This window comes from Ostrea edulis, chromosome 8, assembly GCF_947568905.1.
Source record: "Ostrea edulis chromosome 8, xbOstEdul1.1, whole genome shotgun sequence".
NCBI lineage: Eukaryota > Metazoa > Mollusca > Bivalvia > Ostreida > Ostreidae > Ostrea > Ostrea edulis.
Genome location: NC_079171.1, coordinates 21,052,605 through 21,071,151, shown reverse-complemented (window position 1 = coordinate 21,071,151; position 18,547 = coordinate 21,052,605). Strand labels below are relative to the sequence as shown.

General features: G+C 35.6%; 1 protein-coding gene across 1 annotated transcript; it reads right to left on the bottom strand.

The window, feature by feature from the left end:
* Window positions 1-7,813: 7,813 nt before the first annotated feature.
* Window positions 7,814-13,082, bottom strand: LOC125662319 (uncharacterized). Its single transcript, XM_048894489.2, has 2 exons — window positions 9,525-13,082; window positions 7,814-8,718 (listed from the first exon to the last, which is right to left on the bottom strand). The coding sequence occupies exons 1-2, from the start codon at window positions 13,080-13,082 to the stop codon at window positions 8,506-8,508; spliced, it is 3,771 nt and encodes a 1,256-aa protein (XP_048750446.2). The 3' UTR covers window positions 7,814-8,505.
* Window positions 13,083-18,547: the final 5,465 nt, after the last annotated feature.

The window sequence follows — 18,547 nt, the reverse complement described above, 5'->3', positions numbered from 1 at the left end:
ATAGCTTTTAGAATATCCTGCACAAACCTGTGATAAAAACACCACATAGGGGTGTATTCTGCATGGAAATGATGTAGACTCCACATAAGTATATTGTTTTAATTTTTCAAAGCAACATAATTAATAAAATACCCACAACTCTCACAAAAATAAATAATTCCGGATTGCTCTTGATTTAATTCAAAGTTGATATTCATCAACAGCACACCTTTCGATCCAAAAAATCGTTCATGCAAAATTTATTTGTATTGATAGATTTTGATAGACTACAGTCAGTTTCTGGATCGAAGGTCGTGTTTTATATGAATTATATGACTAAATTTGAAAAAAGTGGAGATTTCTGCAGAAAACCAGACCGATACCGGTTTTGTCTTGTATAGAATTCCACAAGCTGACGTTTTGGCGGGGAAATCTTGGTACGTCGCGATGGTATAAAGATTATATTATCAAATGATAACAATTTTATTTCAATTCATTCTGCTTTATTTTTTAACACACCACAGGGCCGATATAGCTAAACATGGTCTTAGTCCTTTACATCGCAGCACTGTTTTCAGCCTTCTATGGAATAGAAAGTCAACGTGTACAATACGATACTTCGGTTTGATACACACACTGTTTTCTTGTTGCCAATTAGTATCTACTTGTACGCTAATCACTGTTGTAAATCATCTTTCTCTGTATGGTGATCGAATAATTTTAAAATAGATTAAAACAAAGATATTATATTCGAATTAATGATTTACCAAGTAAGCATTGTCATGTTCATTTTCAAATACATTTCTCACTGGGGAAAGGGGGGGGGGGTGTTTCATTGCTGATCCGCCTTTCAACAAAGCAAACAAAATAATCATACGTCATATTTTACCACATGACGTCAGTCACATTGACATGTGGATCGCGATTTGCCACTTCCTTACATATTTTCTTGTGTTAGATTTACCATTAGTGACAACGTAATCGTTGCATGCAAGGGTAAGTTTTCATGTAGTAGACATTTTCAGACTTAAAAGCCGCAAATTACTGCATTTTTTTTTTATATTTGAAGACTTACTTTGGGTAGATCTAGGCCTAAACAATGCAATTTCCCGTATTTTCTCAATCTGTCGGAGATGAGCGACTTCAAAGTCGATCTCTAAAGGGCAGCGAAATACGCATTGCATGCATAGTCTACACATACTTTCCGTCATGACAAACTTCACCTTCGGTACAATAATTTAATAAATAGGCTAGGCTCTGTTGAACTAAGTAAGACAAATTGATAACGAGTTAAGATGGCGACCTTCGCAGCCACATGTAGACGCTTTGTCGTTGTTGCTAAGTGAATCATTGCGCGGCTCAGTTGACTTGTATTTTTCCAAGTTTATGTACATTTTGATAAACGACAGTTAGTATCTTTGTCTCCTGCATTAAATTATCAGGAATGATTTTAATTCTGGATTATCAAGCGTAAACTGACCCAAACCAGGTTATACTCGCATAACTTGCCCCAGAATTAAAGTCATTCCTTAAATAAACTCCGTGTATTTGTCTCCAATGTTGTTTACACCAAAAAAGAGTACCACGTTTGTGCTTGGGTATGTCTAATAAAGATGTTTTTCATTAAATATGTACAACATGCAGAACACTCTGTTGTTCATTTTTTAACTTGATATTAAATCTAAACGGACGAAATTTCCTTTTTCTCCGTATTTACTCCATTGATGTAAAACACTGCCTTATATGACATACGCAAAAACCTTGACAACCGAAAGTTGAAACTTACGTACTTCAAACATGGCGCACAAATATGAATCGAGAAATTGGAATATATTGAAATTGTAGAAAACGGTAGAATAGAGCCTCACAAATGGTAAGTTGCAGGTTGGACTATGAAACATAGAGTATCATTTTACTTACGTAAAGAAAATCATCAAAAATATTTCGGGGGTGAATCACTCCCGCATTTGCACCATTAGGAAGATATTAAAATGAGTTCTAGCCCCTCCAAACAAAAATCGGAGAGGGCTACATTTTTGCAGCTGGTCAAGGAAATGAAAAAGAAGAGAATTAAAATAATATCGCCGAAACAATAATACAACATTGTTCCTATCTATGTGCTTGGTTTTAATCTTATTTAAACCAGAATTGCACTTATCAATTAAATGATACATGTGCATGTACATACACTGAAATCCAGGAAAATACACTTTTTCTTTTATATGTTTAAATACGTAAGATGCGAGACTGGTGACGTCATAATTAGGTATCAAATGTTGGTGACATGGGAAAAGTGTATTGTGAATACCGACAAAATGTGAACTTTGTAAGGTTGGGTCACAATACAGGGTCAATTTTTTTTTCTGATTAAAGAAATATTTTAAAATCACGACAACTGAACAACAGCAGGGACAAGGTGACTCTGGTGAGCGACGTCACCGATGGACCTCCTGTTGTTGTTGTGTTTTATTTTTACCATGATTTATTAATAGTCAGGATACGGAAAGAAATATGTGCCACTACTCTCAAATTACTTTTTAACGATCAAACAACTTTGTCTTGAATGACGAATTCACTCCAATGAAGTTTGCCCTGCCTTAGTATACTCTTGACCTTGGAAATGGCTGAGGTCACATCAGGGATATAAAGGTTTAGATATGAGAATATAGCCTGATCACTTCGCTATAAGAACCACGAATTATCAATGGTAAATCGAATTGCAAACATTTCTTTGAGATTCAAGTGGGTACTAGTAATCATTCTGATACTAGTAATATGGTTGGCTAAAAAGATGGATTTTGAATATCCTATAGGAAAATTTCTTCAAATATTCTATCCTCTTGAAACACGATGGCAAAATTTAGTTGAGTTCATGTACAGATGTCCTCGCATAGTATAATGTTTTGTCAATACTTTGCTCCCTGCGTATTATAGAGGATAATCTATTTATTTTCAGGTTTTTCTGACACGAACAAACCATCCTTCTTCAACGGAGAGACAACAGCTATTTCCTCAAAGAATATTAGGAATGTTTTCCTGAAAGTTGGCGCTGCAACCGCTTTGACTCTTGGGAGAGTTAAGTGCAAAGATTGTGATGCCATTTTTGTACATAAAGATGTGGAGTTTTCAAACAAAAGTTTTAGATTCTTTGGTCAAAGGGAAGTAATGCCGTCATTTAGATCTGCTGATGAACCTTTACCGAATTTTTTGTCCCATGGGGATTCTGGTGCGTTTGTTTATTCCATAGAAAACAATGCCCCGCTGGTTTTGAAATGTGTAGGAATGGCGATCGCAGTGACGTCATACGGTTCATGTCTGATGACACCAATCGATAGTGTTTTGGCAGCTTTGGGTTTGCCAAATAACTGCCTGCTGAAATTTAGTAATCACGCAGTATTGGACACTACGAATCGACGGGAAATGGAAAGTGAAGTATTGAAATTACTACAAAATATGAATCAAAGATTAACCTCCATAGAACAAAATATCTCAGAATCAGCAGAGTTAGCCGGCAGAGTCTCCAGAGTGGAGAGGATACTGGATGTCGAGAAGACCTGGTACAACACGCTGTGTTCCATATCGTAAATGTCTAGATGTGGTCGTGATTACAAACGTTAAAGAACACCATAGTCGCACTCACAGTAGTACTACAAGTGACAACCTACATGTCACGATGTGAATCAACAATGAAAACTTTGTCACGACGGAGACGGTCGCCATTTTGAGATGTCACGACGCGATACCTCGAAATGAAAAAGTGCGGGAAGTTCCTTTAAACTTGATAGTTTGCATTGCACCTACGAAATTTGTTTTATGACAAAATCCAACTCCGCCCACCGAATTAATTTTCCATGCTTATTATAATGTTCATGTATGATGAATAGATAGGGAGATAGTTATCAAACACTGACCTTGTTTTAACTTTATCTGAGTTATGTAATTACGAAAGCCCATTGAACTAATTTTGGTAACTGAAAACATCTTTTTCTGTCATGAATAAATGTGTAACTTTTGCGTTTTAAAACGATATTTTGGCGTTGTAACACGTAACGTTCGCAAAAAAAAAACGCGTTCGTGTTATACCAAGTAACTTTCGCTACTAAACGCATAGCTTTCAGATTATAACGCGGAACTTTCGCGAATAAACATAACCTTCGCGTTGTAACGCGAAATCTTCTATAAATATAGTTATGCAAAACAAGAACCCGTGATTAGTACAATGAACGAATACTGACTTATACGCATCTTTAAGTAACCTTATAGTAAAGAACTAATGCTAGCATGCCTACGTTTTACAAGCGCATATTTCAGAAAGTTTGGCAAATATATTACTGAAGTTTACTGAATGCGAAGAAATTTTTATTTGTAATTGATTTATACCAGCGTTACTTCACTAACAATAGCTTTTCAATAAGGGGATATAAATTTTTGTTCATTGAAATCAAAATTTGACGTCATACATTTTATGCTGGAAAGTTTTAAAGAATCATTTTGTCTGACTATTGTCCAATCAGAACGTAGTAAGTGGGGTCAAGACACCATGACTATTGTCCAATCAGAACGTAGTAGGTGGAGCCAAGATATCAGCTGCTGGAAGTAGATGTAGCGAGTGTCGCGTTAGGTCAACATTTCTGATGATTTCATGGAAGAAAAATTACAACAGCAATCGATCAACATATTTAAATAAATATATCTTCATTCATCTATCAGTTCAATTCTGACTATGTATATTGAATATGCTTGACATTAGAAGTTAAACGGTGCCCGGTGTCAAGGATCACAACCCGTTTGACACGCGAAAGATCATTTCCCTGATTTTCGAAAAAGACCTGCCAGGGGCCCGTTTTACAAAACAACTCACGACAAAATCGCAAGTCTTAAATTGTATTACACAATTATTACTTTGAAATAACGAAGTAAAACTTTTCTAAGGCTTAATTTTCAACATTTTTAAAAATATATATTGCATTTGGAGTGAATGATCTTACAATAAACTTGAAAATTTCAGTATGTAAAGTTGGTCGTAAGTCGTAAGTTCTTTTGTAAAACGCTGAGTGGAAGATGTAAGGGAACTTCCAAAACTTTTCAAAACCGATTTCATTGAGATAACCACCGTAAAATGGCTGAAATAGTGTTACAACGGCGTAAACCCCAAGATAATTAATCAAATAATGGTCGAAAGGGGTTATCCTTCTTATTCTCCATACCTGTATAGGAATGCTTGTATTTTGTTGTATCTAGTCAGGGGTCCTTCATACAAAAATGTTACGATTACATATAAAATGTATTCCAGTGTAAACTTAAGGACCCATCTTACCCTTGGACCATGATTTAAAGGAAAATCAAATGTGCAAAATGCTTGCATAATAATGATGACAAATCCTGGAACTGCTGGTATTCAGAAGAATATAATCGATTGTCCTGTGTGACTCTACGCAAGAGCTTACAACCGACAATATGTCATATGGCTGGTAAATGTGGTCGCGTGTCCATGACCTTTTTCCCCAATGCATTTGTGTTTTAGATCATTGGACTTGAATCAAGTTCTCAGTAACCATAGTGTATTACCGACTTATCGTGACGGTTAGAGTCCATACAATGCATACTATTTAATAGTAAAACAAGTCTTCTTTCCTGCCTATAAAACGTTTAATAATCCTGTTAAGTGCACCGTGTGGTGTGTAGTTTGTTGAATACACAAATTCACATGATGGTACATATTACAGTCTACTCAGGATACAATGAAAATAGTGGACCGACGTGACGTGTTCATCATATCCAAAGTTCCATATCACCGATGTTGAACTATATAAATAGTGTTACTTGGGATTTATTTTTTACTTCAACATAAGCGACTTTCTGGAATAAACTGTATATATAATATACAAAAATTATTTTGATGTAAAGCATAAACTCGGCCGCTATAATTTTTAGCATTCTAAACGTATTCCAAGGAAACACACAGGATTTGTGATTTATCCTTTATCTAAAAATAAAATCAAAAGAAAGAGTTTTAAACATTCACGTTATATAATGCTATAATTTATGTAAGAACACTTGAACACGTGTGTTTTTCAGAAATTATAAGTGTATGAAATATCCTTCAAACTTGTAAGTACACTAATGCAACGTGGGAGAACCATCATATGATCAAATTAAAACACACTTATCAATGCAGTGCTTTTCACAAAATTAAAGGGTGATAAATATATTTGTTCCTTGAATAAAAGCGACACGTAATATTATGTAAATACATGCAACGTCACCGTCAGGGGGTATTATAGGTGTTTTCATAGGTTTATAATTCCAATGTTATATATTACAATTGTTTTGATTGGACAAAAATAAAACTGAACAAGGGTTTATACATCAATAAATCCGAAAACGCGATGTATTCATACACACCTGAAAACAAATAACATAGTACGGGGAAACTATTTAAATTTTTGCAATTGTTAATAAAGTGAATGAATTGGAATTATAAGAATCAATCATTCTTTTTGAAGAATTCATCGATGTGTAAACTCTGGACATTTTACTCACAAACTTAACATGAAAGTGCTTCGCACTTTTATTCAGTTTTTTAGTAAAATGTCCGGAGTTTACACATTGATAAATTCTTCAAAAAGAATGTTTAATCCTATATTATCCAAGTTCCAGGTTTATTTAGGGTGTATATATGGCAATTTGCATTTAGGAAGCTGAATGATTTATAAAAGTTGAAGCACTATGCTATGCAAATAAAGCAATCATAAATATTATTAAACGTTGTGATTGAGTCTGAATGTTGTTATGAAGAATATCACTAACCATTTTATGATTGTTCTGGGACGGGGATAATTAAATCAATAATTTAAAATCTTAATTACATAGAAGTTTTGTAAGGAGATACCCACCAGGAATTATGTTTATATAATTAAAACAGAAACATTTTACCTTACAAATACATATATTCTGTGCATTTAATGATTGATAGATTTATTTTATCTCAAGATTTTTTTCACTCCGAAGGACCGTCCACATTTAATCGCCTTTTACGAGGAGCAAGGGGTACTGAGGACCTATCCTAAACCCGAACCTCACGGGTACGCATTTAATAAACATTAAAAGATATATTTAAATGATTAATATATATGAGTGTCTTCAGTTGTTTATACTTTCTATTGATTTGGCGTATACGTGTGCCTCGTGAACGTCTATGATTTTTTTGTGTTTTGACAATATACTTGTATTGTTTCGTGCATAGAGATGTCTATCACCCAATCGATTTAAGGAGTTATTTCCTTTTGTCAATAAAATTAAAGAAATTATCAAGAGAACTTTTTTATTCTGTAACAATGTTGTATATGTTCTTAAAATATTTCATTCAAGGTGGCATATGTGGGGATATTTGTTCTCAATTTCAACACCATATACATGTAAGCAATATCGGAAAAGTAGGACGTGATCTTTAAATAGGAAAGTGTTACCTAGTCTAAAATCATTCTTGTAAGTAAACAACGATGAACACTTACGAAATGTGAGAATTATCATTATTGATTAGTCAATACTCCATTAATGTCCATACAATGTATTAGTACTGTAGTAGGAGTACTGCGCAGAAGCTAAAAAATATATTTTATTCACCTTTCATAACTCCGATTACCTGATTTACATCGTTGCTGATTAGTTCAATGCGCTGTCCTGGAACGAACTTTCATTCATCGAAAAGTTCACAAAATCTCATACATTGTACTAATATGTATACGTGTAGAGTGCATGCGTAAAGCATACAAGCGAAAAACAAAAGCAATGCTATTTTCAAAATATTTACTTTGATTTGAAACTTGCACAATACACCCACGGGCCACAACGCTCACCAATCAGATAACGTAAAGAACGAAAACTTGCTCGATCCGTTAGATGGCATTTCAGTCGCAACGAAATCTGCCAGGGGAGATAAGAGCACTTGGCTTGCGAAGATGTATATTCAATAGAACCAAACCTTTATTAAATATAAAATCTTAAACTTAAATACTTTTAATTTTATCAAGGAATATGGTTAAAGTTACATAAAAACTATCATAAAAGCACATTTAAAAAAATAATTTAGATTTATAGCTAACATAACTGACTCCACTTTATTTTACCTTTTCTTTATTATCCCCCTTGGAAGGGTTGATAGCTCTTCATTTAATCAAACCTGAATCCCCTTTACCCAAGGCGAATTTTGTGATAAACTTTGTTGACATTAGTCCAATGGTTCTTGAGAAAATGAAATAGTAGAAAGTTTACAACACCGACAACGATGACGCCGACAACGGAAACATTTCAATAAGAAGAAACCTTTGGTTCAATTAAGCTAAAATGGGATAGTCATAAAACTATTCACAACCACAATCAATGTTTCCATGTCTCCGTGTAAGGCACATTTTTTCTAAACTCTATATTTAGTTAGCTCGTTATAGAAATACCCAATGTTTGACAACGAAATTGAACGAATATCGCAACACAGAACCATCCAATAAGATGATGGTTGGCGTAGACTTAATAGGTGATTTTAGCCAAGAATGGACTTTTCTCGATGGCTTCATCTCCGTAGTTAACACATATGACGTAATAGCCAGGATATGCCACGTCATATATGACCTCATACAGGTTGTCTCCAGTATAAATAACACTGGACTCCAACACGGAAAAAGGACGAGGACCATGTATAGTAACGGAAACAGCCATGTTCTCTGTAGAATGACACCATATCTATAAAACATATCAGTGAATTAGATTAAATCTAACAAATTGAATTCACACTAGCTTGGTATATGATATCATGTTTAAATTGGCATTATGTTTAAATCATATTAATTTTACCTCAAAATATTTGCCACTACCCGATTATTTTACCGTATCTTGTTGAATGTAGATAAATATTCATATCTATAAAATGTATTACACGTATTACTACAGTAACTTGATCCGAAGAGTCGGATCACGTCGAGTTCACAGGCGCGGATCATCAGATCACACGAGATGCGAATCGTTTGTCAATGAGACGTGATCCAACTCTTCGGATCAAGTTACTGTAGTAATGAGGAATTTGTTATAGACCTCATTATTTACTTTTAAATCCATAATTATAAGATAATAGATGTAATATAAATCATCAACACGCAGATATACAGTGAAATTATATTTTGTGTACGATGCATTGTTTGTGACGCGGTGATATTTTCCACAAAAAGAAAATTTTGCTTTGGTGCATTGTGACGTCATCTGTTTCAGGGAATACTGATCCGGAATCAGACAACCACAGTGTGGTGATCCTAAAATCCGGATCAAACGCTGTGAAATCCACAGTATCAAAAAATAAAACATTGATGGGTATATGATAAAAATGTATACCGCTTCAGATCTACCAAGAAGTAGACTAAATTACAAGGTATGGATAATCTTTACTATTGAATATGCCGGGATAATGTAGAATAGTTGTATGTACCATGTAGATTATATAAATGGAAGATTTTCTTAAAGAGTGTCATTCTTATTAAAAATATATATTTAATCACCTGAAAGTTATTCTTCATCCCCACTTGTCCAGTCGTCAGACCAACTCCTTCAGCAGTGCAATTTGATATAACTTCATCCGTTTGTTCTTCAATTCCACCAATATCTCCACCAAAGTCAACATTCATCTGGTCTCTAGTTCGCTCCAGGTAAGTGTCATTTCCAGGTTGCAGAAACATAGAGCTTGTGTATTTCTTATCCTGCTTAACAAAACCAACGTAGTGACAGATCGCAGATACGTAACGTTGATCTTGCTTCCCTGATAAGGTCATTTCCTTTGAAGAATAAAATATCTTCTTTGGTGAACAGACGTGACTAGATCGCGATATATCTCCTGGCGATTTATTTACCATTACATCATTCACGTCGCGTTCTATGCTATTCCTTCTACCACTTGAAGTTACTGGAGTGTTTTCCGATAAATGTAATAAACGACATCTGCCTTCATCATCTACACCGATACTGATATCAGACAAATAAGAGCTGGGTGTATCTCTTTCGCTTTTGGCAGACATGACGCAAGGCTTTTTATATTCAATGCATTCAGTCTCGCAATCCCTAGTTCGTTGATTTTCATTTACATTGCCTGGTAATGAGCTTTCTTTAAGTGGACTCTCTACACTGCTTTTGATACCGTTGACTCTAGCGTGCCTAAATTTGGTCACACATGACGATAATTTTACGGCCGACCCGAATTTCCTCCGTTTTCGTCTTTTTCGTTTATCAAATGATGCTATTTCTGAGTCAGAGAAACTAGTAGATCCACCATGTGAATTCACTCTCCTTCTTTCCAACGATTTTTTCTGGTCATTTTCGTCACTCTGGGAATCGGTATTACTACCACTCATTATAAGTTTAGGATCTAAATCAATATGTCCTTGGTATGGTCTTCGGTGGACTTTGGTATGCCCATTCTGTCGTAATGATATCCTGTTAGTATTCCTTTGGAACCGAATTGCTTCAATTTTGTTTTGTTTTTCTTCCGCTATACCACTGTCGATTGTTGACTGCCGACAATAGTTTTCATATTCATCCTCTAAATCGTCATGATGTTGTCCATAAATAGCACCGTCGGAAAAACTTCTAGCTCTGTTAGGAATGTCAGCGTTGTCTACCTTAGTTGTACTTCTCTCGACATTAGTTTTAAGATAACGTTTACGTTTTCTGATATTTAAGTTTAAAAATACAGATAGGAAGTCCGTTTCCTGAAGAATTTCATCTACATGTACTTGTGTTGTTTTGTTAGCTTTTGCCTTCGGTGTAAGCACATGAACTTTTGACGGCAGAGTACTTGCCACCATGACGATCGATTTGAACATTGTGGGATTTGATTTGGTTGCACAATTTCCATCGTTTCCAGTTCTGTCTTTTTGGTGATTACTTTCATTTTGAATTTGTTTAAATTCATTTTTAGCGTTCGTAGTAAAATCGGTTTCCATTTCTTTCATTTCGCTGTACTGCCTCTGAAGGCCTGCTTTCTGTGATGACACTCTTGTGGTCTCTCTACCTTCGATATTTGATGCACTGTCTCTTTGTTGATGGGATACTATGTTTTCTTTAATCATACTTTTACAATCTTGCATTTCCTTTGATCCAATAATTGACTGTTCAACTAAATAGTTAGGGTCCGAGTCTGTAGAATCAATTGAAAAATGGTCAGTTGTCTGATTGTTTAACCAATACATCGTTGTAGCTCTTTGTTTTGATATGTTCTGTTCCCAACTTCGTCGTCTGCCTCTGTGTGGTAATTTGTCAATTTCTTCTATCGGTGTTTTTCTGGGAAGAGGACTACAAGATAAATGCGCAATTCTATCTGGAGTGCAGCTGTCATTGATGGAATCTTTGCATCTTTTTGTCTCGTTAAACGGAAAAGAATTTGATGAAGGAGTTGCAAGACTACTCAGACTTGAGGTGGACGGTGACGTGATCGTTGTGACTTGTACCGATCTTTCTTGTTGCGATCGTATGTCTATAGCGTAACGTTTATTCCTTCGAATCCTTTCCAATCGGGATGATCTTTTGCTGTAAGGATAGACATTATTCTTGAGTATAGGAAGCGAACGCGTCATAGTTAGATTTTTTTTCATCTTTCCTAAAGAAGAATTTGAATTACTGCTTGCTGAGGATGTACTGCTAAAGGAGTACTGGCGGAAAAGTTCATTAGAAAAATAGTAGCAAGACTTCTTAAAGCTATCTGATTGTAGAACCTTCAGTGAATGCAAGGCTGCGTGGAATCGTTTACGATCTGTGTCATTTCGGTGTATCAATCGTTCTGGAAAAGTAATTTGCTGATTCCCAAGGGAAGGTGTATTACTGAGCGTTGAATCTGATAGAGAACGTTTACATAACCAAGATGCTTTTGCATTTTCTTTTGATTTAGAAGTGTCTTCTTGAATATCGTTCTTTTTTTCAATTCCTATGTCTTTTATATCACAATTGTTCGACGCCATGCATTTTCCGTTGTGGTCTAAACACGTTGGCCCTTGTTGCAAACCTTTGTGTCCTCCATCTGGAATTTCATTTCTAACATCCCGCACAACATTAGTTCTAATAAATTGAGGAATGATATTTCGGCTAGGAAGCGGCGATGGTGAGCAGGGTTTTCTTATTTGTTCCTCTTCTGTTGAAGTATCCGTCATACTACTTTGGCGCGAAAGAGTTGGGGATGGAGATTCTTGTATAACGATTTCTTCGCCATGTCGACTTATCACTTTTCGAATCACACGGCGTTTGGTTACTGTAAACTGCTTTCTGATTCGTGTTGATCTTGAAGATTTTCTACCAGGCATTTCGGAATCGCCCTGATTTCTGCCATTAACATTGTCCTCAGACTTGATTTTCAAAAGTCCAAAAGGACGCTCTTCAATCGACGATAAGGAAAGAGATTCGAATATAATGCGCTTATCTTTAGCATCTTTTATGGCCCGTCTGGTAATATCCCGTGGTTGGTAGATCTTTACTTTGAATGGAGATCCATTTATATGGAGGTTCTGCCATTTGATGGAAACCGTGTGAATACCCGTGGATATTGGCAAATATGTCATCTGAAACGTTCCCTCACCAGTACACTGGCAGTTGAAAGGGATAACACTAACCATTGAACTATCGCCAAGGAGTTTTAAATTCTTCCACCGAACATATGTATTTCCTACTCCATCTTCCATATACTCCATGACATGGTTATCGATGGAAGCGAAGCGTCCTTGCTTGGGCTGTGTTTGATACGCCCCAATCATGATTTCCTTCGACTGACGAAGACTTATAATTTCTTCGCTGTATACTTCGTTTTTAGGACCCTTAATATCAATACCAAGATGAAACATCCCAACAACATCAGAGACTGTTAAGCTAAATCTTGTCTTTTTTCCAATGACCCCGCTGACAACACCGGACCCTTTGACACTGAATGATGTTATTTTAACGGACTGCTCATTGTTACTTTCATTTTGGTGTTTTTTGGACCTACTGTTTTCGGAAGCCCATTTTATCAAGGATACATACTTTAGTAACTTTGGATCTATTGTGACATCAGCTATTGCCATTTCTTCTGGGGTGATCATGTCCTGGAAATGTTAAAATATGTTATGCTAATAAAACTCGTTTCCATAAGTTATCCACAAATACAATGTGTTTTACATTTTTAAAAAGATTATAACATTTAAAAACAAGATGCCCATGGGTCTTATCGCTCTGCCGAGTATGGGTTAAAAAACACCACCCCTAGGAGCTATGAAATATAATTTTCCTGTTCAGTATTATATATCGAAGATAAATTTTATTGGTTTGCTTCGGACTACAATGACGCTCTGTCATTGGATAAAACGCATCACATGATCGGAATCTAAATTTCTGTAGACGACAACATGACATGCAGAACGTTATTTTTACTGTAATTCTTTCTCATACGTCGACAGTCAGTACAAACCTAATAAGTGAAAAATATTCAGCAGCAATATAAAGCAATGCCAGTGAAATCCCTGGGGTTGCAAAGTTCACATTTTTAATAAATCCTTTCCTTCCTTCTTTTCCTAAATATAAGGGCTGTCCAAAAATCTCGTGAACAGATATTTTTCGTTCTATCTTTCTCTTATAATATATTGTGAAATATTTGACAGACCATAATAATGTGAATATACAAATATCAGAACAATGCACAATGTCAAAATAAATAGATATACAAGTCGTACGGCCCAGCCAAATTTATGTTTCTGTAATGATGTAAGTATCCTTTATTTCTTATCTTTAGTCACAAACACACACATGTCCTTAGTTATGAAAAGTGAAGATAACGAAAAGTGATCAATCTCATAACTCCAACAAGCAACAAAAACTTGAGAATTGGGCAATCATGGATCCCTGGATATACCAGAGGTGGGATGAGGTACCTAGGAAGAATAAGCATCTCCTGTTGGCTGCTATCATCCATCGTGAGCCCTATATCTTAATAAGGTAAACGGAGTAATCCGTAATCCAAAACAATATGTAAAGAACAACTTAACAATTAATTGGTATGAATTACATCAGACAGCATTCGACCTAACGACAGGTTGTATTGCAAATGATATCATTCAAGTTTTGAGACACGTGATTTGTCACCGACATGGAGAGGACACAACACTAGAAACTTGAACACTAGAAGCTGTGACGTAGTTGAACTTACCAGTGGTAGATTGTAACACTGCTGTGCTAACTTTAGTCCAAGTCTACAGTTGTTTACTCTGTTATGAGGTTTAAGATGGCTGAAGCTCGGACATATCCCAGGATGCACTGCTTCCAGCAGAGCACAGAGTACAGTCCCATCATTCCAGCAGACATTGAAATCATCTACATTGTGCTTTGGTAGAGTTTGTTGCACCCATGATAGAACCCGCCTCCTCCTCATAGCATCTTAATAAATGGAAGTAAATTACTAATGTAATGGCACGAACTGAACTTCTATCTATGAATAGATACATTAAATCATTCAACAGAAAATAATATACGCCTGTCCAATATATGTCTTGTTTTTGACAATGTAATTATTCCGATTTTTTTTCTGTGTGTCTGTGTCTTTTCAATATTTGTTTGTCTGTTGGTTTTAAACGGATTCCATCAAATGTCATTTCCGGAGGTAGCTATACCTAGAGAAGGCACTATTTGTTTGAGCAGGATTTATACCAGGGTGTAGGTGAAAAGGGGTTGGTCATTAAATTAATTACGGATACTGTGTCGTATTAAACAATTTGTTTCTGGGTTTCTTTAAGATATAATTATCAACACGCGTAGGATGACGTTGTTGATTGATTTTGATGGTCCATTTTCTAATCGAATCAAATGACGCGTGTATTATTCCCCAATGAAATCACGTACGTGTATTTCTTCTCTATGACGATGGTCCCTGTAACTTACACGTAGTTAACCACGAACGCGTTCGCAAAATAGTGAAACTGTTAACACACAGCGTTATCTAAATATAGATTTTATATCCGATATAACAATTATGCAACATTAACTGTCTAGCTTAGTATTTTGTTATTTGGCCTCTGGTACAGTGAACTTCAAATCCTAAGTGTTTTAGTGCAAGAAATGTGTCGTTCTGTGTCGAGTTTCAAGGCTTTCCAGACATTTCAATCTGGACGTTAGGCATACTCCGATAATGTGTTGATAGAATTATCGGCTTTCCATTCATTGACTTTAGCAGACACATGACAAGAAACATTGTCCTCCTGGAAGATCCAGAAACATTGTCCTCCTGGAAGATCCAGGGTTGGTTTGGGACTAACCATACATTTTCATCAAGAATTACATAATATATTGTATTTCATCGGTGTTTATATTGCCAGTAACCATTGTCAAGGTACGAAATGCACCCGCAAACAAAATGGACAACTGGGAGGTGAGTTCCTTTTCTCCGAACTAACATTGGTTTTCCAAGTCGTAAACTCTCATCGCGTCCTCTAAGTCTATACTTTGTTATTGTTTACCTCAAGATCTTGAAGATGAGTCTGGACCGATTTATCCCAACAAAACCTGACCCTACGCTCTCAGTTTACACGACATGTAGTTATACGTTTAGAAACAATACATCCGTTATAGCCACCCGAACAGAGCCGTAATCGTTCAGTTCTTCTAGACACATCACATACTGTTCTAGTGTTATATCTATGTCGCAAGTCTTTTAATGCTTGTCTTTTATTTTTTTTTCATCCGCCTCTATCATCCCGTGGTGTTGTGGGTTTTTTTTTACCTCCATTTCATTCTTTGTTTTCTTTCTCTCGCGCGCACCCTTTTCAAAAAGATTCTGAACAGTCCTGTTATTCATAATTGTCATTCCTGAATTATGTAGCTCGAATAGCCGTTGTTTGGTAGAAGTATTATCTCTAAGATTATATCATATAATGATTTCCTTCTGCACAGCGGTAAACTCATTTCCTTGAGGAGTCGTCGTTTCTATGCAGATTCTCAAAGGGATATAATTAAGAAAATAACGAACAGTTGAGAAACTCGAGAAACATTTTATTAGGATAAAATTGAATATGATAGGAACGTGCTTCAACTTCCAGGCAGATATGATTATACAAACGAGCCGCCATTTTGCGAACTCATTCATGGTCAACCACAGCATTGTATGCATGTACGAACAATGCGTGTTTATATGTCAACTAGTTTCACTAGACAAAAAACCGTCCGACACGCATGTATTTTTTTTTTTTACACAATTAGTACTGGGTATCATTTAATGAGGACAGTATTTTTGCTTTAGGAGACCATTGCACATGCTGGAAATGATTTTTGTACTTATTTTTACTCCCGGATGTTTTACTGGGAATTTTATACCGACAGCGATAGCATGACAGTGTTTTATTCCACGCCTTATTTATAGATATGACGTAAAGAGACTGATTGGGCATATCAATTCTTCTTAGTGGCAAATGACATTTCGTACTATATAAATTTGAAAACAAATTTATTTTATGTCTTATTTACGCCGTTTTGTAAAGTAGGAAAAATAAATCAGTATAAAACAAACGAAGGATGCGGCTTTCCTCGATGAAGTATATTTTGCTTGAATTAACAACGCATAGCTTGTCAAACACATTAACTCAATGTACAGTATTATATTTTGTTGTTGCAATTGATAGACCTCTTGAAATGCGCACCGTGTAATCGATTCATTTTATCTATAGTACGTGTACAAATCATGTATCGCCATCATGTGTAGAATAAAATTCACAGTGCATATAGAATGATCGTCTTCTGTGATACCGAACGCATCAATTGTAAAGGTATACCTGTCAGAACAGTGCGAGAACGCATCAATTGTAAAGGTATACCTGTCAGAACAGTGTGAGATGCTGCTAACGTTATACACGGGTGTCTGGAATTAAATGTTACACAACTGTTCCGTGAACACGTGTACACAGTGGATCGAAATACTTCGCTAAAGACCCTACTAAAATACAGGTACAAATAAACACCCTACTGAAATACAGGTACAAATAAACACCCTACTGAAATACAGGTACAAATAAACACCCTACTGAAATACAGGTACAAATAAACACCCTACTAAAATACAGGTACAAATAAACACCCTACTGAAATACAGGTACAAATAAACACCCTACTGAAATACAGGTACAAATAAACACAGAACTTGTACAAGTAATGGCTGAAATACAGGTACAAATAAACACAGACACTTATACAGGTAATGACTGATATACAGGTACAAATAAACACCCTACTGAAATACAGGTACAAATAAACACCCTACTGAAATACAGGTACAAATAAACACCCTACTAAAATACAGGTACAAATAAACACCCTACTGAAATACAGGTACAAATAAACACCCTTCTGAAATACAGGTACAAATAAACACCCTACTAAAATACAGGTAAAAATAAACACTACTGAAATATAGGTACAAATAAACACACTTATACAGGTAATGACTGAAATACAGGTACAAATAAGCACAGACACTTATACAAGTAATGACTGAAATACAGGTACAAATAAACAAAAACACTTATACAAGTAATGACTGATATACAGGTACAAATAAACACAGACACTTATACAAGTAATGACAAAAGCACAGTATATATTCTTACCTGAAGAAATCAAATTGAAAATTTTCTCCCAAATTCTGGGCTGTATCACTATATTTCCATTTTTATCGGTATAGTATAGTTTACGATGTTTCTCCCGGATAATGTAGACAGGGTTGAAGTACTTAATGGCGCAGACATAATACACGATACACTGTAGTATATCTTGTACAGCAACCCAGCACACTGCTAGCCGGGACTCTGAAATATTCAAAGAATCAGCTGCAAGGTGAAGATAACTCCTATCAAGGTGAATATATCATAACTCTTATAAAGGTGAAGATAACGAACAGTGATCAATCTATCAACTCTTATAAAGGTGAAGATAACGAACAGTGATCAATCTCATAACTCCTATAAAGTTGATGATAACGAATAGTGAATCTCATAACTCCTGTAAAGGTGAAGATAACAAACAGTGAATCTCATAACTCCTGATCATTCTCACAACTCCTATAGGGGATACAAAATAAAGAGTTTGGCAAACACGGACCCCTATATATACCAGGTGGTATCAGGAACCTAGGAGGCGTAAGCATACCCTGTTGACCGGTGACACTCGCCATGAGGGTATGCGTATAATCAAACGGTCACACGCGTATCAGACAGTTTTATACATAGTGATATTGAATCGTCCGAAAAAAGCCATACATGAATGTCAATTTTACAGTTGTAAATATACCTGTTCGTGATAGAGTGTAAATATACTTAATATATTGTGGCTCCGCAGCTTTCAATAGACTGAAAAAACATTTTTCTTAACCTGTAACAAAATAATTTATAAACACTTGATTGTTACATTATTAGTAATGGAGACTTAATTTACCCGGATTATAATTATTTCTTATTATTAACTTAAAAAACCTTATTGACTCTAAAAGTGATACCCTTATCAATCTTTAAAAGTAAATGTTTGGTTTCATTTT

Excerpts from the sequence above, each read along its gene's own strand:
- LOC125662319 (XM_048894489.2), bottom strand. The coding sequence starts at position 13,082 with ATGATCACCCCAGAAGAAATGGCAATAGCTGATGTCACAATAGATCCA. Across the intron at positions 8,719-9,524 it reads GGATGAAGAATAACTTTCAG|ATATGGTGTCATTCTACAGA; the intron begins GTGATTAAATAT and ends TATGTTTTATAG.